The sequence below is a fragment of the Ruditapes philippinarum genome, unplaced genomic scaffold (assembly GCF_026571515.1).
Source record: "Ruditapes philippinarum isolate M1 unplaced genomic scaffold, ASM2657151v2 ctg565_1_1_1_1, whole genome shotgun sequence".
Taxonomy (NCBI): Eukaryota; Metazoa; Mollusca; class Bivalvia; order Venerida; family Veneridae; genus Ruditapes; species Ruditapes philippinarum.
In genome coordinates, this window is record NW_026854120.1 from 178,692 (window position 1) to 202,661 (window position 23,970).

The window sequence follows — 23,970 nt, forward strand, 5'->3', positions numbered from 1 at the left end:
GAGTCTGATTCTATTTTTAGATTGGGAAAATCCAATTCAGCCAGTGAATATACTACACCCAGTGAATGTGATTTTATAATTTGTTCTGTTGACTACTGTCTAAACCAATGAGATTGCAGCTATTTTTAGATCATATAATAACCATAAATAATTATTTCTTGGTTTGTTGTTATGTCTGATACTAAACATTATCAACATAATTATTCATTGTATTATAAATCTTCCATTATAAACCAACTCACTCTAAATCAAAGTGACACTGTCAATGTCATAATATAACATTCCAGGTATATCATTGAATTGTTTAAGAAAAAGATAATGTTGATATTCATTGAACAGTAAGTAAAAATCGTCAGCGTTATATATATATATATGCGGTGGGTGGGGTAATGCGGTAATTTCTCAATGTTGAGACATTGGACCCCAACATGAGCGTTATAATGAGGCTGTAGGAGGCTGTAGTGTATTACTGTTAGATTAAGACATATGGCCCTGTCTTGGCATTATTATTATTATCACACAAAATGCACCAACACTTCAAAGGTCATATGATAACATTCTAACTCGAATGGTGCATGAAGACCCCAGGTATCCCGCCATGGATTATTCCTGGCATGAGCGGGCGCCTGAGTAGAACCACAAACATTCCATAAGGCTAGCTGGGTAGCTTCTTCACATGAATAAAATCCAAAGTACTGTAGAACTTCAGTAAGTCAAGGTTGAAGGGACTTCAGTAAAAACTTTGACACATCAGGACGTCAACTCATAAATCGGTCTCAATTTCATGACAAAATTTCGAGCCGTTGATGTTTACAAGCAAGTAACAAAAGGTGTAACAAAAGGAAAAGGCGAAAGCTAAACCAGCTGATAGTAAATATATCCCATGTGATTATCACGTGATACTGGGTCACGAATGTTCTCAAATGAAAGAAGTTCTTACTATTTACTTTCAAATACCAATACATCAATTTAAATGGTAACAATTAAAGCATTTTATCACACATTTTTATGCATACAAAGGCTGTTTGAACACATGGCTGCATAATTAACATCTGTCACACAAGTTGATCGGAAATCATTTTCGCGGCTAGAAAAGGTGTGAAAAATGTCTCCAAATCAAAGGTGTCAAAATAATCGAAGGACTTCGACTTAATTGTGAAACAGTGTACTCGTTTTCTTCTATACTGACCAAGAAAAAAATTTCACACATCAAAAATTCCACATATCAAATTTCGACTCGTATATAGGTTTTTATGAGGAATTTATAGGGGAAAAAATCAAGACTTTCATTTTACTTTGACACATCGAGAAAATCAACTAATCGAAGTTCGACTCATAGAAGTTCTACTGTACTTGGCAAGATTCGCAGCCCTCAGTGGTGAGGGGCAAGTAGTTTGAAGTCAAAGACCCTTATTACTCAATCACACACAAAGTAAACAAGTACCTCAAGACCTTCTCTTATTAGTTGGATTGCATCCTCACAAGTTTATGGCAAGTTTTGAACCTACAGCTAGAAGGGGTAAGTAATTACTAGTCTGTTAACTAAACCAGTCAGCCTGGAGACCTCTAAGTACTCTTTAAAGACACATAATGCCTTAGAATACCATATTTTTTTAAAATTCTTTTGATATGTCAAACACATGTTTAATAATATTTCAACAAATAATTTACAGCAAGTTTCATGCTTAGATATTGAAGAAAGAAGCATTGAATGTGCAGTTATGTGTTGTAAAGGTAGCAAAATGTAAGCAAAGTGGTATTTTGACTTCCATACAAAATAATTATTCACTATAATTATACCAATTGCTGACAGAGCAACAGTAGTAAAAGTTCATATATATGGAAAATGAGTACACATGTATATGTTTGAAAATTGTAAAAAGGCACCAAAAATAAAAGTTTTTGAGAAATATAATTGATAGCAGTTCTGAGGCATAATGTGCCTTTAACAAAATAAGATAAAAAGAAACCTAAAATAATAATAACTTACAGAGGCATATTGTGGAAACAAGGCTATGGTCGCTGGCAAGGCTAAACCAAATGACAGTGTACATGCCATTGCATTAAATACTATATGGTATCGAGGATTCCTCTGTAAAAACTTTGTCCTGAAAATACATGTTAGAAATGTTTCACAACTGCATTAATGAAAAGAAAATTTCACAATCACAGTAGTGTCAATGTCAAATAATTTGTGATGAATATTCATTTTGTTTTGTTTAAAAATGGTTGCTTTTAAAGCCAATATTGTAAATAAAATAGAATAAAATGAAATTTTCAAATGACTTTATTTGTCATACATCATTTATTTCAACATATTTTTTGCTCAAACCTTAATTCAAATTTTTAAATGACTTAGAAAAAATTACATTATGCTAGCCTCTGACGAGCATATTATTATTTTATTCAAAAAGTTCAATAAATTTGGTAATGAACTTACAGAAATTTAATATTCCATTTATCACATACAAAAAAAAAAGAACGTTTAAAGTGAAAAAGAGTCATTTTTCATTGACACACCTACAGTATAACGCTAACATATAGCGGGTCTTTACACTATGTTTGTATAACTCAAATGAAGTCACCTCAAAATATATGTACTATGTCTTGCAATACCATTTTTACCATGGAGTTGCAAAATCGACACAGGCATGTGATAAACATGTACATGTAGTTTAGGAATAGCCTACCATGCTAAACATCTTAAATTTGCTTGTCCATTATTTAATCTGGACAAAACTATAAATACTTTGTAAGTGAATATTTTTACGTCACAAAAGTTTGCGAATGTCCAAAACTGGAGTTCCTGCGTGCGGAAAAATTTGCGAAAGGATGATTTCAGGAATTGTCGTAATACTAGTACGCTTGTGATAACAATTAAATGAATAAAATCATTTAACAAACGCCATTAAAACATTTAACCAATACAGAAAATGTATTCAAGCAAGTGGTTTTTATTTGTTTTAATAATCATCAATTGTCACATTATTACCTGTATGAATATAATTCTTTTGTTATTGGTGATGTTATTGATACCTGTTCTTCATATTTCTAACAGGTGTCACCAGTCAGTGTTAGCTATTTTCAATGTATTCAAAAAATATTAAGAAGATGTTCAGTTTGACAATTTACTATGAACCTTTTTCGTTATAATTTCATAGTGTGAAATATTAAATGAACATTAAATTAAATATGTTTGTTTGAATTTAGCGAGATGCTATTTTTAATGGGATATATTTACATAGTATTACATTGGTGTAATGGTAAAATGATCAATGGCCACTGAAAACTTTACAAAAGTTGATGTAACTTTTGTGGGCTAAATTATTTGCGAATTATTTGGAGTCTCAAAAATCGCAAATATTTCCACATCGCAAACCACTTATACAGTAGCTTTACAGGAATGTGCGGGCTGGCCCAGCTCTATTCTAGTGACAAAGGCTAATCACATTGATTCAAGTAGGTAAGGGATTAAGCATGATAGGTTAAATAGTAAAGAATGTATCACTTACTTTTCTAAGATTGACATAATAACTGGTGGAATTATTAGTATAGGTGCTGGCAGAACAACACGAGTACCTGCAGTAGACAACACGGCCTGAAATATAAAATAATAATACAATAACTGGGGGAATGATCAGTATAGGTGCTAGCAGAACAACACAAGTGTTGCAGTGGACAACACGGCCTGAAATATAAACTAATGGCATAATAACTGGGGGAATAATCAGCATAGTGCTGGTAAAACAACACAAGTAACTGCAGTGGACAACATAGTCTGAAACATAAAGCAGGTCACAAGTATCTTTATTTATCTTTACAAAAACAACATTAAGGATTTGTTTCACATTTAACTTACAGATACAGTCCTTTATTTCAATGTATTACAAGGTCCGTTATTCTATTTAAAGATACATTGTATATTCTTTTAATTCAATGTTGTTTATAATGTAAATTTTGCCAAGTTTTAAGGAAAGAAAATTCTGAATATTTACAATAGATTTTTAAAACAAACCTTTTTAGCAGCTATTTTTGATGTTCCGACAACATTGTTATTTTTGTCCATAACTTCAATACCTTCTGTTAGCTCATTGTTTCTCATCAACAAGACATTACATATGTTGGCAGATGCTGAAATATGGGCATAAAAAATATACGTTCTTGTTATTTTAGGTTATACTCAGTGATAAATATAATTTTTATCAATCAAACTTCTTAAATATATCATATTTATGTTGCTTGTACATAAAGAAAGACTCTAAGACCCTTGTTAATTTATACAAATGAAACTCAAGTATAACACTGTTAAGGGTGGTAAAAGAGTCTGTCTGAAAGGTTCAAGCAATACCAGAATAAAATAAGTTTCAACTATCACTTACCCACTGCAGGAAATGGTACAAATTTTTGTATGAACATTTTAGTTGCTGGGCTAAACCTGTTTGCCTTTTTAATCAGTTTACTTAAACCAACCTGCAAAAATATAAACATAAATAACTGATCTCTAATGCTTGATCTCTGTTGTTGAATTTCATTCAATATTTTGACTCCCCATAAGTTTTCAGTCTGATCAAGCTATACACTGTTGGCTGACTTTAAATTTTCATCTTCATATACCCAAGATTGGTAATGGACAGTTCCAAAATGGAATCAGGTTTAGTCCATTTTAGAAATTCAGCAAGGTTCAGGGGGGTTATGATACAGTATCTTTACTAATCCAGTTTTATTATTTCCTTTGTTACTTAGCAATTTATTAATAGTTAAAAATTATAACTTGTTTTTACTATGAATTTCAATTGGACTATATATCAGATGAAAAAAAATGAATAAAGGGAGACAATCCCATGTTTACTTACTGCTATGGAGATTGCACTAGTTACTGCCCCTAAATAACCCATCACAAATTTACTTGTAGGTGTTGGCTGAAATGTAATCAGTAGAAAGATCATGGATCTAACATTATCAATAGGAATACATAGAAGATGCTTCTATCTACTATCATTACAAAATATTACACACATGTACATGTTATTTGCTTTCTTTTCATGTTAAAGACAATTTTAAAATGTAGCATTTAATAAATAATAATAATGATAATATAGAAGTGCTAAAAATATCTCTTGTTTTACCTTTGTAGCATTTCTGTTGGAATAGTTGAAGCAGGCATTGTGACTTTGATTCAACCACTGCCAGAATATCATCTGGTTGAATGTCAGATTAGGTAATAACATTCCAACAACCTGTAAATATTATGTCATATCATTACTTGAATGTCCAATTAGGTAATAACATTCCAACAACCTGAAAATATCATGTCAAATAATTACTTAAATGTCAAATTAGGTAATAATAATCCAACAGCATAACATATAATAGCAAATAACTAGAACTGCCACTGTCATGGCGTGAATACCCCGGCATACCAGTTTGTCAGAATCAACAGTGGCCATTTAGAACTCAAGGACAACCTCCCTGCCAAATCTGAGGTTACTAAGCCAGTGCATTGCTAAGTTATTCTAATTACTAAGTTTAGTATTCTACATGCTTCAAATGTTAAAATGTCAAAATCAATACACTGTGGATACACATTCTTAAGCATCTGAGCAGACAAGCTTATTATAGTAAAATTCCCTGTGACATTGACCTTTGACACAGTCACCTAAAAATCAATAGGGGTCATCTACTAGTCATAAACAACCTAAATACTAAATATGAAGACTGTTGACCAAAGCATTCTTAAGCAATTGAGCGGACAAGCTTTTTTATATCAAGGCCCCTGTGACCTTGACCTTTGACCCAGTGACCTAAAATTCAATAGGGATCATCTACTTATCATGACCAATCTAAATACGAAATATGAAGACTGTGAGTCAAAGGAATCTTAAGTTATTGGGCAGACAAGTTTTTTTTAGTCAAGGCCCTGTGACCTTCACATTTGACCCAGTGACCTCAAAATCAAAAGGGACCATCTACTAATCATGGCTAACCTCCATGCCAAATATCAAGACTGTGTCAAAGGAATCTTAAGTTAATGGGTGTTAAGCTTTTTTATGTATCAAGACCCCTGTGACCTTGACCTTTGACCCAGTGATCTTAAAATCAATAGGGATCATCTACTAATCATGACCAATCTAAAAACCAAATATGAAGACTGTGGGTCAATGGAATCTTAAGTTATTGGGCAGACAAGCTTTTTTAGTCAAGGCCCCTGTGACCTTGATCTTTGACCCAGTATCCTTAAAATCATTAAGGATCATCTACTAATCATGACCAATCAAAATACCAAATATGAGGACTGTTGGTCAAAGGAATCTTAAGTTATCTGGCGGACAAGCTTTTTTAAGTCAAGGCCCTGTGACCTTGACCTTTGACCCTGTGACCTCAAAATCAATAGGGATCATCTACTAATCATGACCAATCTAAATACCAAATATGAAGACTATGGGTCAAAGGAATCTTAAGTTATTGGGCAGACAAGCTTTTTAAAGTCAAGGCCCCTTTGACCTTGACCTTTGACCATGTAACCTCAAAATCAATAGGGATCATCTACTAATCATGATCAATCTAAATACCAAATATGAAGACTGTGGGTCAAAGGAAACTTAAGTTATTGGGCTGACAAACTTTTTTAAGTCAAGGCCCCTGAGACCTTGACCTTTGACCCTGTGACCTCAAAATCATTAGGGATCATCATGACCAATCTAAATACAAAATATGAAGACTATGGGTCAAAGGAATCTTAAGTTATTGGGCGGACAAGGAAAAACTGACGAACGGCCGGACTGACGGACAAGAGACGGCCGGACGGACAAGCTGATTCCAGTATACCCCCCTTACAACTTTTGTTGTGCAGGGGTATAATAACTTGAATGTCAGATATGGTCTTTGAATTTAAGCGACCCACACAGAATTATAGACAAGAGCGATCAGTAATCACATGTGTCGCCCCATGATGGCCAATTTCATGTTGGGACAAATTTTGTGACAGACGGACAGTGCACAACTAGACTTGGTACTGATCATTCCTGTAAAGTTTGGATAAAATTGCACCAGTAGTTTATGAGGAGTAGTCCGGACAAGCTTTTGCGTATCTGGCAACACACAGAAAAAAAGACCTTTTTATCAAAGGGCCATAACTCGGCCAAAAATCATTCAACCGGAAAACCCGTGCAATATGCGCAAGGACTTGAGCTACAGATCAATCCTGTAAAGTTTCATTGAAATTGCATTAGTGGTATAAGAGAAGTAGTCCGGACAAACTTTAAAAATAAAAATTATTAAAGGGCCATAACTCTGACAAAAATCATTGAACCGGAAAATGCTGACAATATGCACAACTAGACTTGGTACTGATCATTCCTGTAAAGTTTGGATGAAATTGCACCAGTAGTTTATGAGGAGTAGTCCGGACAAGCTTTTGTGTATCTGGCAACGACAGAAAAAAAGACCTTTTTGTCAAAGGGCCATAACTCGGCCAAAAATCATTCAACCGGAAAACCCGTGCAATATGCGCAAGGACTTGAGCTACAGATCAATCCTGTAAAGTTTCATTGAAATTGCATTAGTGGTATAAGAGAAGTAGTCCGGACAAACTTTAAAATTAACAAGATATGTTTGTAAAACATGTATGCCCCCTATCAGCAGCCAATTAGTCATGTGATAAGGTTATTATGCATGACTTCTGACCCAGTGATCAAACAATTAATAAGGGCTATCAAGTATCTACTGGTCATGACCTTAACCTTTGACCCCTTGACCCAAAACTCAATAGGGGTCATCTGCTGGTCACGACCAATCATCATACAAAGTTTGAAGTTCCTAGGCCTAAGGGTTTTTAGTAAATTGATCGGAAACCGTTTTTACCTTCAAGGTCAATGTGACCTTGACCTTTGACCCCTTGACCCCAAAATCAATAGGTCATCTGCTGGTCATGACCAATCACCATACCAAGTTTGAAGTTCCTAGGCCTAAGGGTTCTTTAGTTATTGATCGAAAACCATTTTAACATACAAGGTCAATGTGAACTTGACCTTTGACCTCAAAATCAATAGGGGTCATCTGCTGGTCATGACCAATCACCATGCCAAGTTTGAAGTTCCTAGGCCGAAGCGTTCTTTAGTTATTGATCAGAAACCGTTTTTACTTACAATGTCAATGTGACCTTGACCTTTGACCCTTGATCCCAAAATCAATAGGGGTCATCTGCTGGTCATGACAAATCACCATACCAAGTTTGAAGTTCCTAGGCCTAAGCGTTCTTAAGTTATTGATCAGAAACCGTTTTTACTTACAAGGTCAATGTGACATTGACCTTTGGCCCCTTGACCCAAAACTCAATAGGGGTCATCTGCTGGTCACGACCAATCATCATACAAAGTTTGAAGTTCCTAGGCCTAAGCGTTTTTAGTTAAATGATCGGAAACCGTTTTTACCTACAAGGTCACTGAGACCTTGACCTTTGACTCCTTGACCCCAAAATCAATAGGTCATCTGCTGGTCATGACCAATCACCATACAAGTTTGAAGTTCCTAGGCCTAAGGGTTCTTAAGTTATTGATTGGAAAGCATTTTTACCTACAAGGTCAATGTGACCTTGCCCTTTGACCCCTTAACCCCAATATCAATAGGGGTCATCTGCTGGTCATGACCAATCACCATACCAAGTTTGAAGTTCCTAGGCCTAAGGGTTCTTTAGTTATTGATCGGAAACCGTTTTTACCTTAGAGGTCAATGTGACCTTGACCTTTGACCCTTGACCCAAAAATCAATAGGTCATCTGCTGGTCATGACAATCACCATACCAAAGTTTGAAGTTCCTAGGCTTAAGGGTTCTTAAGTTATTGATTGGAAAGCATTTCTTTCCTACAAGGTCAATGTGACCTTGCCCTTTGACCCCTTAACCCCAATATCGATAGGAGTCATCTGCTGGTCATGACCAATCACCATACCAAGTTTGAAGTTCCTAGGCCTAAGGGTTCTTTAGTTATTGATCGGAAACCGTTTTTTACTAAGAGGTCAATGTGACCTTGACCTTTGACCCCTTGACCCAAAAAATCAATAGGGGTCATCTACTGATCATGACCAATCACCATATCAAGTTTGAAGTCCCTAGGCCTAAGGGTTCTTTGTTACTGATCGGAAACCGTTTTTTACCTACAAGGTCAATGTGACCTTGACCTTTGACCCTTAATGCCAAAATTAATAGGGGTCATCTGCTGGTCATGACCAATCACCATACCAAGTTTGAAGTTCCTAGGCCTAAGGGTTCTTTTGTTATTGATCAGAAACCGTTTTTACCCAAGAGGTCAATGTGACCTTGACCTTTGACCCCAAAATCAATAGGGGTCATCTACTGATCATGACCAATCACCATACCAAATTTGAAGTTCCTAGGCCTTAAAGTTCTTTAGTTATTGATCGGAAACCGTTTTTTGCTTTCAAGGTCAATGTGACCTTGACCTTTGACCCCTTGACCCCAAAATCAATAGGGGTCATCTACTGATCATTACCAATCACCATACCAAGTTTGAAGTTCCTAGGCCTTAAAGTTCTTTAGTTATTGATCGGACACCGTTTTTGCTTACAAGGTCAATGTGACCTTGACCTTTGACCCCTTGACCCCAAAATCAATAGGGTTCATCTACTGATCATGACCAATCACCATACCAAGTTTGAAGTTCCTAGGCCTTAAAGTTCTTTAGTTATTGATCAGAAACCGTTTTTGTTTACAAGGTCAATGTGACCTTGACCTTTGACCCCTTGACCCCAAAATCAATAGGGGTCATCTGCTGATCATGACCAATCACAATACCAAGTTTGAAGTTCCTAGGCCTTAAGGTTCTTTAGTTATTGATCGGAAACCGTTTTTGCTTACAAGGTCAATGTGACCTTGACCTTTGACCCCTTGACCCCAAAATCAATAGGGGTCATCTACTGATCATGACCAATCACCATACCAAGTTTGAAGTTCCTAGGTCTTAAGGTTCTTTAGTTATTGATCGGAAACCGTTTTTGCTTACAAGGTCAATGTGACCTTGACCTTTGACCCCTTGACCCCAAAATCAATAGGGGTCATCTACTGGTCATGACCAATCACCATACCAAGTTTGAAGTTCCTAGGCCTAAGGGTTCTTTAGTTATCACTCGGAAACCATTTGGTCTACGGACCGACGGACCGACAGACCGACGGACCGACAAGTGCAAAGCAATATACCCCCTTTTCTTCGAAATGGGGGCATAAAAATTATTAAAGGGCCATAACTCTGACAAAAATCACTGAACCGGAAAATGCTGACAATATGCACAACTAGACTTGGTACTGATCATTCCTGTAAAGTTTGGATGAAATTGCACCAGTAGTTTATGAGCAGTAGTCCGGACAAGTTTTGTGACGGACGGACGGACAGACAGACAGACAGACAGACAGACGGACAGACAGACAGACAGACAGACGGACAGACAGACGACGGAGAAGTGATCCCTATATGTCGCCACTACTCCGTAGAGGCGACACAATAAATGATTTAATTGTTAAACTGTTTAATAAGATTACATCTTTAAAATCTACAATGTATTCTTGATCATACTCAGTAAGGTCAGTACTTATCGCTCCGGTACCTTAAGGGTAACGAATATTTCCTATGTACAATTTACACAGAAACAATCAAGTTTTGTCAGTTATGTTATATATAGTATATGCTTATGTCTTTCATGACTACATTTATCTTTATTTTTTAAGTTTGAGTTTTAAGTCACAACAATGGGAAGGCCATATCACATGGGAATGTTCAAGCTTTATTGATGGCAGAAGACAATATCTCTCTTTTTTTATTTCAGAAAAGTAGTAACACTGAACTTGTGTTTATTTGCTGGATAGCTTCCTCAGATGAAAGTAGGACTATCCTAAGCCCCTAGTGAGATTTGGACCCACAGTGGTGAGTGGCAGGTGATTTAAAGTCACAGACCGTAATCATTTCTTGGCCAAGTGATGCTCTACATGTTCTGGACATTATCATTTGCAAAGTATTCTCAAGGCCTGGGTAATTGCAGTAAAACTAACAAATTTCTGAAATAATATATGACTGATACTTACAATTGGTGTGCCAAAAGGTACATAACCTGTAAGCATACAAAATAGATATGTGAACAAACAAACTATATCCTGCAATCATACATAACCTAAAATGTAAACCAACCATTGTTATCTGTTAACTTTCAACAATTTCAAATGCACAAAATTTTATTTCAAATTTCTGTGTAACATAACATGTAAACCTTAGAACACAGAATATGCATAGGAAAGAAACCTGTGGATAATTGTTACATGTATACATACAAAAACCTAAACTTAAAGAGAAATATTAATCACATGTACACATATCTATGGGTCTTTTCCAGTTTTTCTTTTTTATTGCCAATTTCAACACATTATTTAGTCATATATCTTGACTGTTGATTCACCTAACTGGGTATCCTGGATAACAAACTAGTAATTGCCAATTTCACGGCGATCTAATGCCGCTAATCCTAAATGATTTCTGAATCAGCAGTGAGGACTGTTCGACTCAATGTCACTTGTCACAGAGAATTACACAGCATGATAAAACAAGAGGGCCATGATGGCCCTGAGGTCGCTCACCTGTATATAGCCTCCCCCCCCCCCTGGCAAAGCCAATTTTAACCCAAGGGCTTTTATTTGAACAAACTTGGTAGACACCCATAAGAGGATGTTTCATGCTAACCATCTAAGCTAAGCCTCTAACTCATTGGGTTTTTAAAAAAAAGATTTTTAAGTTTTTACTATACACATATAGTTAAAAACAATGACACCCCTGGGGCGGGGCCAGTTTTTACCCCAGGGCTTTTATTTGAACAATCTTTGTAGACACTTACTAGAAGATGTTGAATGCTTAATATCTAAACTCTAGCTATTTGGGTTTTTTAAAAGAAGATTTTTAAGTTTTTGCTATACACATATAAGGTAAATCAATGACCCCCGGGGCGGGGCCAATTTTGACCCCAGGCCTTTTATTTGAACAAACTTTGTAGACACTCACTAGAAGATAATTAATGCTTAATATCTAAACTCTAGCTATTTGTTTATCCAAAGAAGATTTTTTAAGTTTTTGCTATACACGTATAAGGAAAATCAATGACCCCCGGGGCCGGACCAATTTTGACCCCAGGGCTTTTATTTGAACAAACTTGGTAGACACCCATTAGAACATGTTTCATGCTAAATATCTTAGCTCTAGCTCTTTGAGTTCTTTAAAAGAAGATTTTTTTAAGTTTTTACTATATGCATATACTTATAGGGAAAATCAATGACCCCCCTGGGGCAGGGCCAATTTTGACCCCGGGGCTTTTATTTGAACAAACTTGGTAGACACTCATTAGAAGATGTTTCATGCTAAATATCTTAGCTCTAGCTCTTTGGGTTCTTTAAAAGAAGATTTTTTAAGTTTTTACTATATGCATATAGGGAAAATCAATGACCCCCTGGGGCGGGGCCAATTTTGACCCCAGGGCTTTTATTTGAACAAACTTGGTAGACACTTACTAGAAGATGTTTCATGCAAAATATCTAAGCTCTAGCTCTTAAGGTTTTGTAAAAGAAGATATTTAAAGTTTTTTCTTTCTGTTGCCATGGAATTAAATTCTTTGAACAATTTTTAAAGGTGACCACCAAAGGAACATTCCTGTGAAGTTTGGATGAAATTGGCTTGGTGGTTTATGAGGAGATGTCATTTAAAGTAAAAGTTTACGGATGGACGGACGCCGGATGAAAAGCGATCACAAAAGCTCACCCTGTCATGTGACAGGTGAGCTAAAAATGAAGATAAAAAATATATCCTGTTAATAAACCTAATATCAAATATGACAAATTTTTGTCAACCAACATAACAAATAATATAGCAGCATTTTAATCAACAAAACATAACTAATAGTGTGTAAATTAAATATACATAAAACATGTAACAAGTGAACACAGATTATAACAAGTGAACCAAGTACAAGTATATGTAAAGCAAACAAAATATAACCTTTAACTAACTTTAATTAACTAAAATCATACTTAAATGAATCATGCCATCACCCTATGTAATTCTCATCTTACAACACTTTTTCCTGCAAAAAATTTACAAATTAACCTCTTAAACTTTCACCTCATCTTTGATCGGAGGCTGTATCCAAATGCTCATCAATACTTCATTTTAGATAACAATCACTTAACTTAATGATTTCTTTACCCCTTGTGCAAATTTGATCATCAATGTTTTTGTTTAAATCACATGAAGATGCTCATTCATTAGAAAGTATAAACCCACTTATACATTATCTTTTCTGCCATGAATGAAGTCATCAACATACGAGCCGTGTCACGACAAAACCAACATAATGGGTTTGCGACCAGCATGGATCCAGACCAGCCTGCGCATCCGCGCAGTCTGATCAGGATCCATGCTGTTCGCTTACAGACGCTGTAACAAGTAAAGAAACTGATAGCGAACAGCATGGATCCTGATCAGATGATCAGACTGCGCGGATGCGCAGGCTGGTCTGGATCCATGCTGGTCGCAAACCCATTATTTTGGTTTTGTCATGACACAGCTCATACATGTATCAGGTTGTGTTTTTTTTAGTTTCAATTAAAAATGAACAGGAAGCCCCACTTTTTCTTACACTTCTTCTCACAATAAACACAGACAAAGAAGTGCAGTTGATGTTCTGTAAAGCTTTTTAATTTGCAATGTCTGTATGATAGTTAGGGGTGAGTGCAAAATTTGGCTTTAGTCCAAAAACATTAAATTCATATAGCATTCTTTTATTAATAATCAGTAATTGATTAAGAAAAACCATGTACGTCTGTCTGCTGAGACAGAGTCTAAGCCGCCCCCCTTCCCCCTCCCCACATGCACACACACATTTGCACAGACCTGAAATAGACAGTATTCAAATTCCAGAGGTAAAAGCTGTGTTGTATATACAGCCCTTATTGACCAACAAAAAACATCACAGGCATTATGTTTGGAGAAACTTGTTTTCAGTTACAAAAACAACAACTTGGTATTATTTTAAATCAAATTGTATACATGCCTGACATTCTGAATGGCATCAAGATTTTTTCCCCAGTGTCAGGATGGATGATGCTCTGAAATTACAAATTATCTACAAAATTACGAAATAACAAGCTGTGTATTTTTTATTGTTTTGGGGGTTGGGTGATATGTTGCACCCACACAGAATAGGTCATATGGCGACTTCCTATTTAAAGGGTGGAGGAACACCTCGGGTGCCCTTCATTAATTCAGGCATGAACAGTCACCTAAGTAGATCCACCAACGTTCCGTAAGCTAGATGAACAGCTTCCTTACATGAAAGAATCCAAAGTCCCGGTCAAGATTCGAACCCACAGCCGTGAGGGGCAAGTGGTTTGAAATCAATAGCACTACTTGATTTGTACATTTTGTGCATGTATGCAGTTTCAAGTAAAATGATTACAGACCATTAAGCATGAATGCCTCGCAGCCACCATATTGGTATAAAAAAAAAACTTTTAAAAGGAGTTAAGATTGACTTCGGATTTATTATAACATTACCCAAAATTATTCAAAAATTTACAGATTCATCAGGGATCACAATCCTTAAGCAATTTCTTAAAAAGTTTCAAATTGTCAGGTGTTTTGGAGGGGCTTAAAATCTAAGCTAAATATACATGTAGATTAACGTACAGACTTTAATAAGTGAAATTGATATATAAATCATATCATTCATTCAATATAAAAAAAAATAAAACAGAATACTTAAAGAAAATCAAAAATGGCTAAATTGAAAAGGTTGCAGACTGGGTCTGATTGAGCCATTGTGTTGATGGTAATGCTAAATGTAGGTGTTTTTGGTTGAAAACCAGAAACAAAGTACTATTTTTTTTGCCTAGAAATAATAAATAATCCATTTTACCTGTTTCACTTTTTGAGCCTCCCATAGCTGTTTATTTGTGACTCCTTCTGGAAGACGATCATTCTTGAAGTCATCTAATAAATCTACACACTTTTTCAGTTCTGACTATAATAAAAAAAAATTCAGTTTAAATAGATAGAATATTTCTACAAACGAAGTGATAAAAAATCAAGAAAACACCTTCACACTGTAGAAACAGAATCACTCTATCGTAAATATTGATTTCTTGCAAGCACAAGCCCCTTTCTGTTCTAATCACATTATCATTTGTTCCGAGCTTATACAATTTAACTTGAATCATGTTTTGCTAGTACAGGAAGCAGATGTATTTACATACTTTGACCTTGATTCATTGTACATTATAAAATGATTTAAATTGCCAAATGAAACAAAAGCTTTGGGTGACAAAATACTACACATCATGAATATTATTTTCATTTTAAATACAAAATGCCCTATATTGTTAATATTAATGCATTACTTAAGTATTTTTCTCAAGTTTGATTTCTTTTTTGAAGGTAAGTTTATTAATCTGGAGATGTGCTGCTGCCTGCATTAACTTCAGTTGGTATTATACATTCATTACCATAATTGAAAATGTGATTAGCAGAATTACCTGCCCTTGATAGTCAACAAATATTTCAAGTTTGAACTAGAAATGTGTCATCATGCCACGGATGCCCCCGCATGCAGCCAAAATTTCAGATGGTGCATTAATTATTTTTTTTATTTTAAGTTCAAAGCCCTTAAAACTTTTCAATGTTAACACAGACCAATTTCATACAATGTTCAAGGCACTGAAATTATTCAGTCTTAACCTTTTAAAAATAGCATATTGCATATTTGTAGCCAAAATAATGGCTAAAAGTATGATTGCTGAAACTGAAAGTTCAAAATTTTTCCAACATTCAGGAAAGATAAGTTTGTCTAAAATCATTGAACCACGACCAAATTCAAACTTAAACTGCTTATTCCTAAGATGTACAAATGTATCTATATTATTTTCAAAGTGAAAGGGACATAACTCTGCCAAAAAATCATCAAACCATGACCAAATTCCAACTTGACCTGCCCATTCCTTTGACATATCCATATGTCAAATTTAAGTTGAATATGTAACACTGTTGGGTAGATAATGAACAGAAACTGTAAATTTCATATTTTCAAAGTGAAAGGGGCATTACTCTGCCAAAAATCATTGAACCATGACCAAATTTGAACTTGGCCTGGGCATTCCAAAAACATATCCATATGTCAAATTTGAGTTGAATGTGTTGTACCATTGGGGAGATAATAAACGGAAACTGAAAATTTCATATTACTTTCAAAGTGAAAGGGGCATAACTCTGCCAAAAATCATTGAACCATGACCAAATTTGAACTTGGCCTGCGCATTCCTTTTACGCATCCATATGTCAAGTTTGAGTGGAATGTGTTGTACCTTTGGGGAGATAATGAACGGAAACTGAAAATTTCATATTATTTTTAAAGTAAAAGGGGCATAACTCTGCCAAAAATCATCGAACCCTGACCAAATTCGAACTTGACCTGTATTTTCTCATGACATATCCATATGTCAAGTTTGAGTTGAATGTGTTGTACCGTTGGGGAGATAATGAACGGAAACTGAAATTTCATATTATTTTCAAAGTAAAAGGGGCATAACTCTGCCAAAAATCATCGAACCATGACCAAATTCGAACTTGACCTGTATTTTCTCATGACATATCCATATGTCAAATTTGAGTTGAATGTGTGCAACCGTTTTTAAGATAATGAACAGAAACTGATGATGACGGAATGACAGAAGGACGGAAGGATGGAAGGACGGAATGAAGGAACAGGGTAACACTATATGCCCCGGCCATTACATGGCGGGGGCATAATAAAGTAAATTATAAAGTTACCTGCCCTTTAAAATGTATTCCAACTTAAAAAGTTGAACAAGTGGTCAAAGTTTGAAGTGATTAACTGACAGTTTTTAAGAAATTGACCTTAGACTTAAAATGGGTAAAAAAGGGGCATAACTTTGCAAAAATAAATTTAGGATTATCTACCCTTCTGAAATGGTGTCATATTTATTTCAATTAACATGTATATCAACAATATAAACATGTACTAAGTTTGAAATGAATAGCCTTTATAGTTTCTGAGAAAATGAACCTTAACAAAAAGGTAAACCAACGCCAATGCTCACGCTGATGGGAGGGGCACCTTTTTTATTAAAAGGCGAGGCTAAAAAAATCATCTGACAGATTTACTTGTCAGTATTGTCCCCTAAACCTTAAGTTTAGACTTGTTTAAATTTGCATGAATTTTTAAATACCAACTTTTGATGTAAATAGAGTTCTTGGATCTGTAATATCAAGTAAATGTCGCAGACGTCCTGAAAACTTGGTCTGAAAATGAATAAAATTTTTGGGTTACATAAAATCAAGCATCAATTCTATCTGAAATACCCTTCTTTGTGTGGAAACCTCACTCCTTTAATTCACTTAGAATTGGTTGTTACCACTTTTTAAAAATAATATTAACAATTTAAAATTTTCTACATGATATGATGAATAAATTTACTATGATCAAAATTTGCATGCATACCAAAGTGAACAAGGAACACTTCTTTCATAAATAAAAAAATCAAATGATTTCCTTTATTCTTTTCATAGATAAATCATGTTTAAAAATACAAAATAAATACACATTTCAGTAGGCCTAATAAAAACTTAAGAAGTTTTTACAAAATAAAAATAGAAACAAACTTTAACTAATTCTCTACTAAAGCATTTCTCTAAAATAACATCTATGTTGTTGGGATCCCTAAATTCCTGAAATATGTACATGCACCAACCAGTTGCATGAGAAATTCGTGCAATATTATAACACTGAGAATGCAACAATTACAGCTGAATTAAGCAGTGAAGCAGGAATGTCAGACGTTTCACTCCCAAGACATTTCACTATTGAGACGTTTCACTCCCAAGACGGTTCACACCTAGACGTTTCACTCCCAATTTGTCAATTGTATGGACGTTTCACTCCCATTTTTTTAGATATTTTTTAGGGAAATTAACAAATTTATTTCCATTTTTAATAGCCATATCAGGATTGATTATTTATATTGATGTATGTTTTTCTGTTGTAGATAAGCAATTAAGGTTCTGTAATATACATTTTTTATTTTTGTTGCATTGAAAAATGGTTTAATAGGTGATGTTGGTTACTCAAAATAAAACACACAATAATTTTTGTTAAAAAGGAATTCATACTAAGTAACTAATTTACTTATATAAACTATAATATAAACTCTTGAGAATAATATTGTCATTAGTACTTTAATAAAAAATGTCACATGGAAATAATGCCATTAACTTGATATCAATTATTTCTATCAAAAAAAATATTGTTAAAATAATAAAAAATATCAATTATATAGTAATAATATTATAAAATTAAAATATTTGTTATTTCATGTATCTTAAACGATGATATGCAAAAGATTTGTATAAAATTAATTATTCTTTTGAATTTTTCTTTATTAATTTATTAAAAAGTAGCCATTAAACAAACGTAGGTAATTGTGGTGTTAACAGTAATCTCATCACCCAATTAGTTGTATAAACACTGAGACCAACAACTAACAGTTTGACATCACTATTAAATCAGTTGTATAAACACTGCACTTTAGCATCAACAGTTTACTAATCAGTTGTTTATTGGACCATAAAAATTGTTTATAGATGACATCCAATTAAAGCAAAAGTCTTGGAAACAGAAACTTCTCCATTATAAGTTTTGTTTATATAACAAATTAAAATAATATTTAATCCGATATATACATAAATTATTTTAGAAAATTTGCAGAATGCAGCAAATATATACTTAATGCAAAGAAAATCACCAATGAATTCTTATCATTAACAGCTGTAAAGAACTATAAGATAATACAATTATATCCAGTCTCCAACATATATCCCCCCCCCCCCCACAAAAAAAATAATTAAAATAAAAAAAAATAAAGAAGAAGAACATGAACCACAATGTATGTAAATTTTAATATGTTTTCATGCAACTTCTCTGATATTTAATATCATCATTCTTTAATATCATCAGTTTTATTATGATTTAAGATGGCTCATGTTATGAAAGACAATTTTTCTTTTATATTGAATTTTAGTCACAAAATAATGATTTTACGTCACAAATATTGAAAAAGTCCCAATGCTTTTATTTTAATTTTATCTAAAGGCATTTCTGATTGCAATGGCCATTAAGTTAAATTACTTATCTATATAGGTACTGCTTGACAAAGGTTTAAACCTTCTACATATACGTACATAATACATGGTCTAAAATTTCATTATTTTGTCTATAAAATATAATTTACTGTTTAAAAAGAATTTATGATAACAAAAATAATGCATTCTTACCAGTTTCACATGTTATGATGTTTAATAACAAATATAGAAACATGCAGGGATAACAATTATGATACACAAACTTAAGTATGGAGTAAATAGGCATTAACAAAAAGTGAAATTAATTTTTATTAAATATATGGTCTATTTATTTTAGTATATCATAAGTCTTAGAAAATTTTGGTATAAAAAGGGAGTGAAACGTCTTCAAGACGTTTCACTCCCATTTGGGAGTGAAACGTCTTGGTGTGAACCGTCTTGGTGTGAACTGTCTCAATAGTGAAACGTCTGTCTACCGTGAAGCAGTATGCATATAAATAAATTGAAATTTAGTACTTAATGATCAATTTACCTGGTCAAATCTTGATTGTCCCAGTAAAAACGGTGGATATTCCATTTTGAGCAATAAAATCTAAGTGGTGACAGTGACTTTGAACGCTTGAATTATTTCTTTAAAATATGACAATGAAACGTGACTTGTGTTTACTTTTTCAGCCCATTTTCAGATGTAGGTCACTCAAGATCGACAACTCGTGTTGTCACGTGAGCGATTCTGACAGCAAACAATTTTTACAAACACCGTTTACAAAAATGACATCTCCCTTCCAAAAAGCTGTTGAATCTGCTTTTAAAGTGTTTTCTCGGAGAAATGGGGCTTCTGTAACGAGTGACAGCCTTAGTGAATTAAGGACCAATCTTAATAAAGTCACAAAAGACGAATTACGAATAGATCCTCACGTATTAGAGGATAAAATTCCAAAAGAACATGAAGCTCCAGTTACCTACATAAGAATTTTGGAAGATAAGGTTAGTCTAGTGCTATTTTTTATCATACTTCACTACGTTTATTTTTTGTTTCCAACATATTTTCAGCATATTTATTAGTAAAATAAAATTTAAAAAAGATAGACTGAAGAAATTAGCTAAAAATAATCTGATAATGATAATACTTTTAGCTGTTTAGTAAAAGATTATTTATTTCAGCATTATTGTACAGTGTAAGTAGATATACATTTAAGTTTTCAATTCTAATGACTATGAGGGGCAAGATAGATAAATTGGCTATATCTAGTCTCAATATTTCGACTGCAAGACCGACCGATTTTATAACCTGATATTACATAGATGTCTGGCGACCATCGTCTATATAATAAAAAGCCCACAATTTGTTGGGCTAGGCTATATCCTGGAATAGACCTGTGGTGATATATGCAAGTTTTACTTCTGAAATGTACATATGAGACTAATCCAGGAGATAACCAGTAAACCATGGACCATTCTCAATGATGTGGCATGAGAAAACCTGGCCATGACTCAGGTTCAAATCCATGAACTCTAGGTTGAGAGGCAGACTTTAAACTATGTGGCTAATAAAATGGAACAGTTTAAACTTTCCAAATATAAAACAATAGTGCAGATTTCACTAAATAAAAAATATATAATTTCTTTGTCTCTTTCAGTTGATGACAATTGCTGTGTTTGTATTGAGGCAAGGAAAAAGTTTACCTTTACATGATCATCCTGGAATGTTTGGTCTTCTCAAAGTTATCCATGGAAGTGTTACAATAAAAACATACACACCACTAGATCCTAACAAATATCCAGTGCCAGCTACGTTAAGTGAAACACTAGCTGACAAATATGGGCGAAATATTCCGGTGTATCCTTCATGGTACGAGGGTGACAAAGTTTGTACTGAAACAGATGATTGTTGTGTTATATCTCCAAACAATAAAAATGTCCACGAGATAATTTCAGAATCAGGAACTGCAGCATTTTTAGATGTTTTATCACCACCGTATAATCACAAGTCAATGGAGGACTGTAGACCTTGTTCATACTATAAAGAAATCAGCATAGATTCTAAGGAACCAAATATACGTTATCTTGTAAAGATAAAGTCACCACCGGAATACTGGTGTGATGAAGTTGATTATTATGGGCCTCAGTTACCATTACCTTCATGATAAGATATTAGGCTAAATCATTTATTGTCTGCTTACTTGATAAATAGATTTAGCAAACCTAGGTCCACCAGGATTTTACTTTACAGTGCGAATACACTGCTGTAAGAAACGGGGTGTAAAATACAGCATTTTTTTATACCGTTTTTCTCTTTGTAACAGATGCAATTACATCAAAACACTTAAAGCCTGTACTTATAGATGTAAAATATTCCTGTATGGTTTAATTTGAGGACATTGCTGTTGACAGCCAGTGATTAGAAAAGGCTTGAAATTGATTATTACTTTATTTTTTTTCTGTTGCCGTTGTATACTGAAGCTTTTAAACTTTTTTTTATCTATGATGCAGTTAATTTGTATTTCATCATTCATGTCAGTGACAGGCATAGGGGTGTTACATAAAATAGACATTTTTAATGATGTTAAGTGCTATATTTACAATGTTAAATATGAATATTAATGAACTTACTCCACTTTAAGGATTACATACCCGATGAATCATTAAATATCGTCTAATTTGGGTAATTGTAATCAACCTGAAGGCACTCAAACCTTTGTTTGGCATTTTTCTTTACACCTTCAGTACATACATGTTAGTGAGATGGTCTCGCATCAGTTTTTGAGATGTTAACGTTATCACTTGGGTCCATAATCCTGAACATACATACCCTTGTCGGGCATTCAGAATTTCAAACATTCTTACACCATCACTGAGATGATTTCTATTACAAAGTTGCTAAAGTGTCTGATATTGCAATGCATAACTGCTCAGTACACACTGACTGACCACTGTTTACTAAGTTTACACGCCACATGAGAAAGTTAAACTCAATAAACCTCATGTATATATATCTACTCCTGTAGGTTCTATGTTGTGAATTATAATCAGAGCAGTGTTGAATTGGCATTAAATATACATTTGTGATTCATTCATAAAATTCAATATGAATTATTTGTAATAAATTTTTGTAGGGCATTGGATTGGGTTTTGACTAATTTTTGCAATACTATGTATAACAGTTAGAGCACTCTAAGCTTCACATTTTCACATCACTTTGTTGACTTTGTTATAAAAGTCCATTTCACAAAAATTGTCAAATGTGTTCACTGTAAACTAGGAATGCTTGCTCAATGTCAATGAGGGAACTTCTTCAAGAAAAGGAAACTTTGTCAAGGATATTTATAGTCAATGTTTATGTTTTGTTGATGATGTTAATATATATTATATTACTTATATGAATATATTGTGAGAGTACATATACATTGTTGTAGTTTCTTAATTTTCTTTTACCCAAAATGAGTTCTTAAGGGCAGTGATGTCCAAAAGAGATTTCAAAAGTCACCCTTTCATCCTTACATCTAAATACAAATACTTGTATATCAATTAAAACAGAAATATGATCAAAGTTTTCATGTGACCAGTGAATGGCATAATATTAATTTACACATTTTAATTACATACCATTTCATTACTGTGACAAATTGACAAATATGTAATACAGTGTTGTTCTACTGTACCCTAGTGGTGGAAACTCTCTGAGAATTGCCAATTCTTAGCAAAGAATCAGTTTATTGTTTGAGAATATTTTAGAAATATGTCCCTTGATCACAAAGGATTTTACAGTGTCACTTTGACCTTATAACTTCAAAATCAATAGAGATCATCTCCTGGCCATAATGTCCCTACCAAGTTTAACAAATTTAGATTTATTCCTTTTCAAGTAATTGATTGGACAAGGAGTTTCACTGTGACCCTGACCTCAAAATCAATGGAGGTCATCAACTGGTCATAGCCAATGTCCCCACAATGTTACACAAGCTTGTTTTGTTATGTGACAAGTTCTCCTCATGTGGCGGCTTGTGTCTTAAATAATGCACAGTTTGGCACTTGGGGTATCCAACACTAAAGCTGGGAAGTTGTCATATGACCTATACTGTGTTGGTGTGGAGTTTAACCGTATTTAAACAAGAACCGGTTATGCTCCCCGAATAGGTTTTGGACACAGACAAGTAAACCTTTTGTAGTTTCAAAGTTATGTCCCGGACAAAGTGCAATAATTTTAAACAGGCAATACAAAGTCTCTTGTTCATATCTCTTGTAGTGTCAGAGTTATGTCTCGGACAACGTTCAAAGTGTAAAAATGAACAAAGGGCAATAACTCCAAAAAACGAGCAAGGCAGAATTATGGGTTGTTTTTTTTTGCACTGCACTTCTACCCAACGCGATCTATCTACCTACAAAGTTTCATGTTGATATCTTTTATAGTTTCAGAGTTATGTCCCGGACAAAGTTCAAAGTATATAATTAAAAAATGAACAAAGGGAAATAACTCCAAACCTAGGCAAAACAGAGTTATGGTTCTTTAGCACTGCACTTCTACACAATGAGATCTATTTACCTACAAAGTTTCATGTTCATATCTTATAGTTTTAGAGTTATGTCCCGGACAAAGTTCAGTGTACAAATGAACAAAGGGCAATAACTCCAAAATTAGGCAAGACAGAGTTATGGTTCTTTAGCACTGCACAATGAGATCTATCTACCTACAAAGTTTCATCTTGATATCTCTTATAGTTTTAGAGTTACCTCCCAGAACAAAGTTCAGTGTAAAAATAAACAAAGGGCAATAACT

At 34.2% G+C, this 23,970-nt stretch overlaps 2 protein-coding genes across 2 annotated transcripts; one reads left to right on the forward strand and one right to left on the reverse strand.

The window, feature by feature from the left end:
* Window positions 1-1,930: 1,930 nt before the first annotated feature.
* LOC132739003 (sideroflexin-5-like) lies at window positions 1,931-19,908 on the reverse strand. The gene is made up of 11 exons (XM_060726642.1): window positions 19,726-19,908; window positions 17,289-17,357; window positions 14,959-15,063; window positions 14,095-14,149; window positions 11,090-11,115; window positions 5,127-5,237; window positions 4,854-4,919; window positions 4,380-4,470; window positions 4,016-4,131; window positions 3,513-3,598; window positions 1,931-2,108 (listed from the first exon to the last, which is right to left on the reverse strand). Exons 1-11 carry the CDS (start codon window positions 19,768-19,770, stop codon window positions 1,946-1,948), a joined length of 933 nt encoding a protein of 310 aa, XP_060582625.1. The 5' UTR covers window positions 19,771-19,908; the 3' UTR covers window positions 1,931-1,945.
* Window positions 19,909-19,922: 14 nt separating this feature from the next.
* LOC132739004 (2-aminoethanethiol dioxygenase-like) lies at window positions 19,923-22,598 on the forward strand. Its single transcript, XM_060726643.1, has 2 exons — window positions 19,923-20,180; window positions 20,834-22,598. Exons 1-2 carry the CDS (start codon window positions 19,965-19,967, stop codon window positions 21,338-21,340), a joined length of 723 nt encoding a protein of 240 aa, XP_060582626.1. The 5' UTR covers window positions 19,923-19,964; the 3' UTR covers window positions 21,341-22,598.
* The last annotated feature ends 1,372 nt before the right edge of the window (window positions 22,599-23,970 follow it).

What these genes read in the sequence shown, in the direction of transcription:
- LOC132739003 (XM_060726642.1), bottom strand. Translation starts at nt 19,770, where the DNA reads ATGGAATATCCACCGTTTTTACTGGGACAATCAAGATTTGACCAG. An exon ending in TACCTTTTGGCACACCAATT is followed by an intron (nt 5,238 to 11,089) that starts GTAAGTATCAGT and finishes TAATATTTACAG; the next exon opens with GTTGTTGGAATGTTATTACC. An exon ending in ATTATGTCAATCTTAGAAAA is followed by an intron (nt 2,109 to 3,512) that starts GTAAGTGATACA and finishes ATGTATTTTCAG; the next exon opens with GACAAAGTTTTTACAGAGGA.
- LOC132739004 (XM_060726643.1), top strand. Translation starts at nt 19,965, where the DNA reads ATGACATCTCCCTTCCAAAAAGCTGTTGAATCTGCTTTTAAAGTGTTT. An exon ending in TAAGAATTTTGGAAGATAAG is followed by an intron (nt 20,181 to 20,833) that starts GTTAGTCTAGTG and finishes TGTCTCTTTCAG; the next exon opens with TTGATGACAATTGCTGTGTT.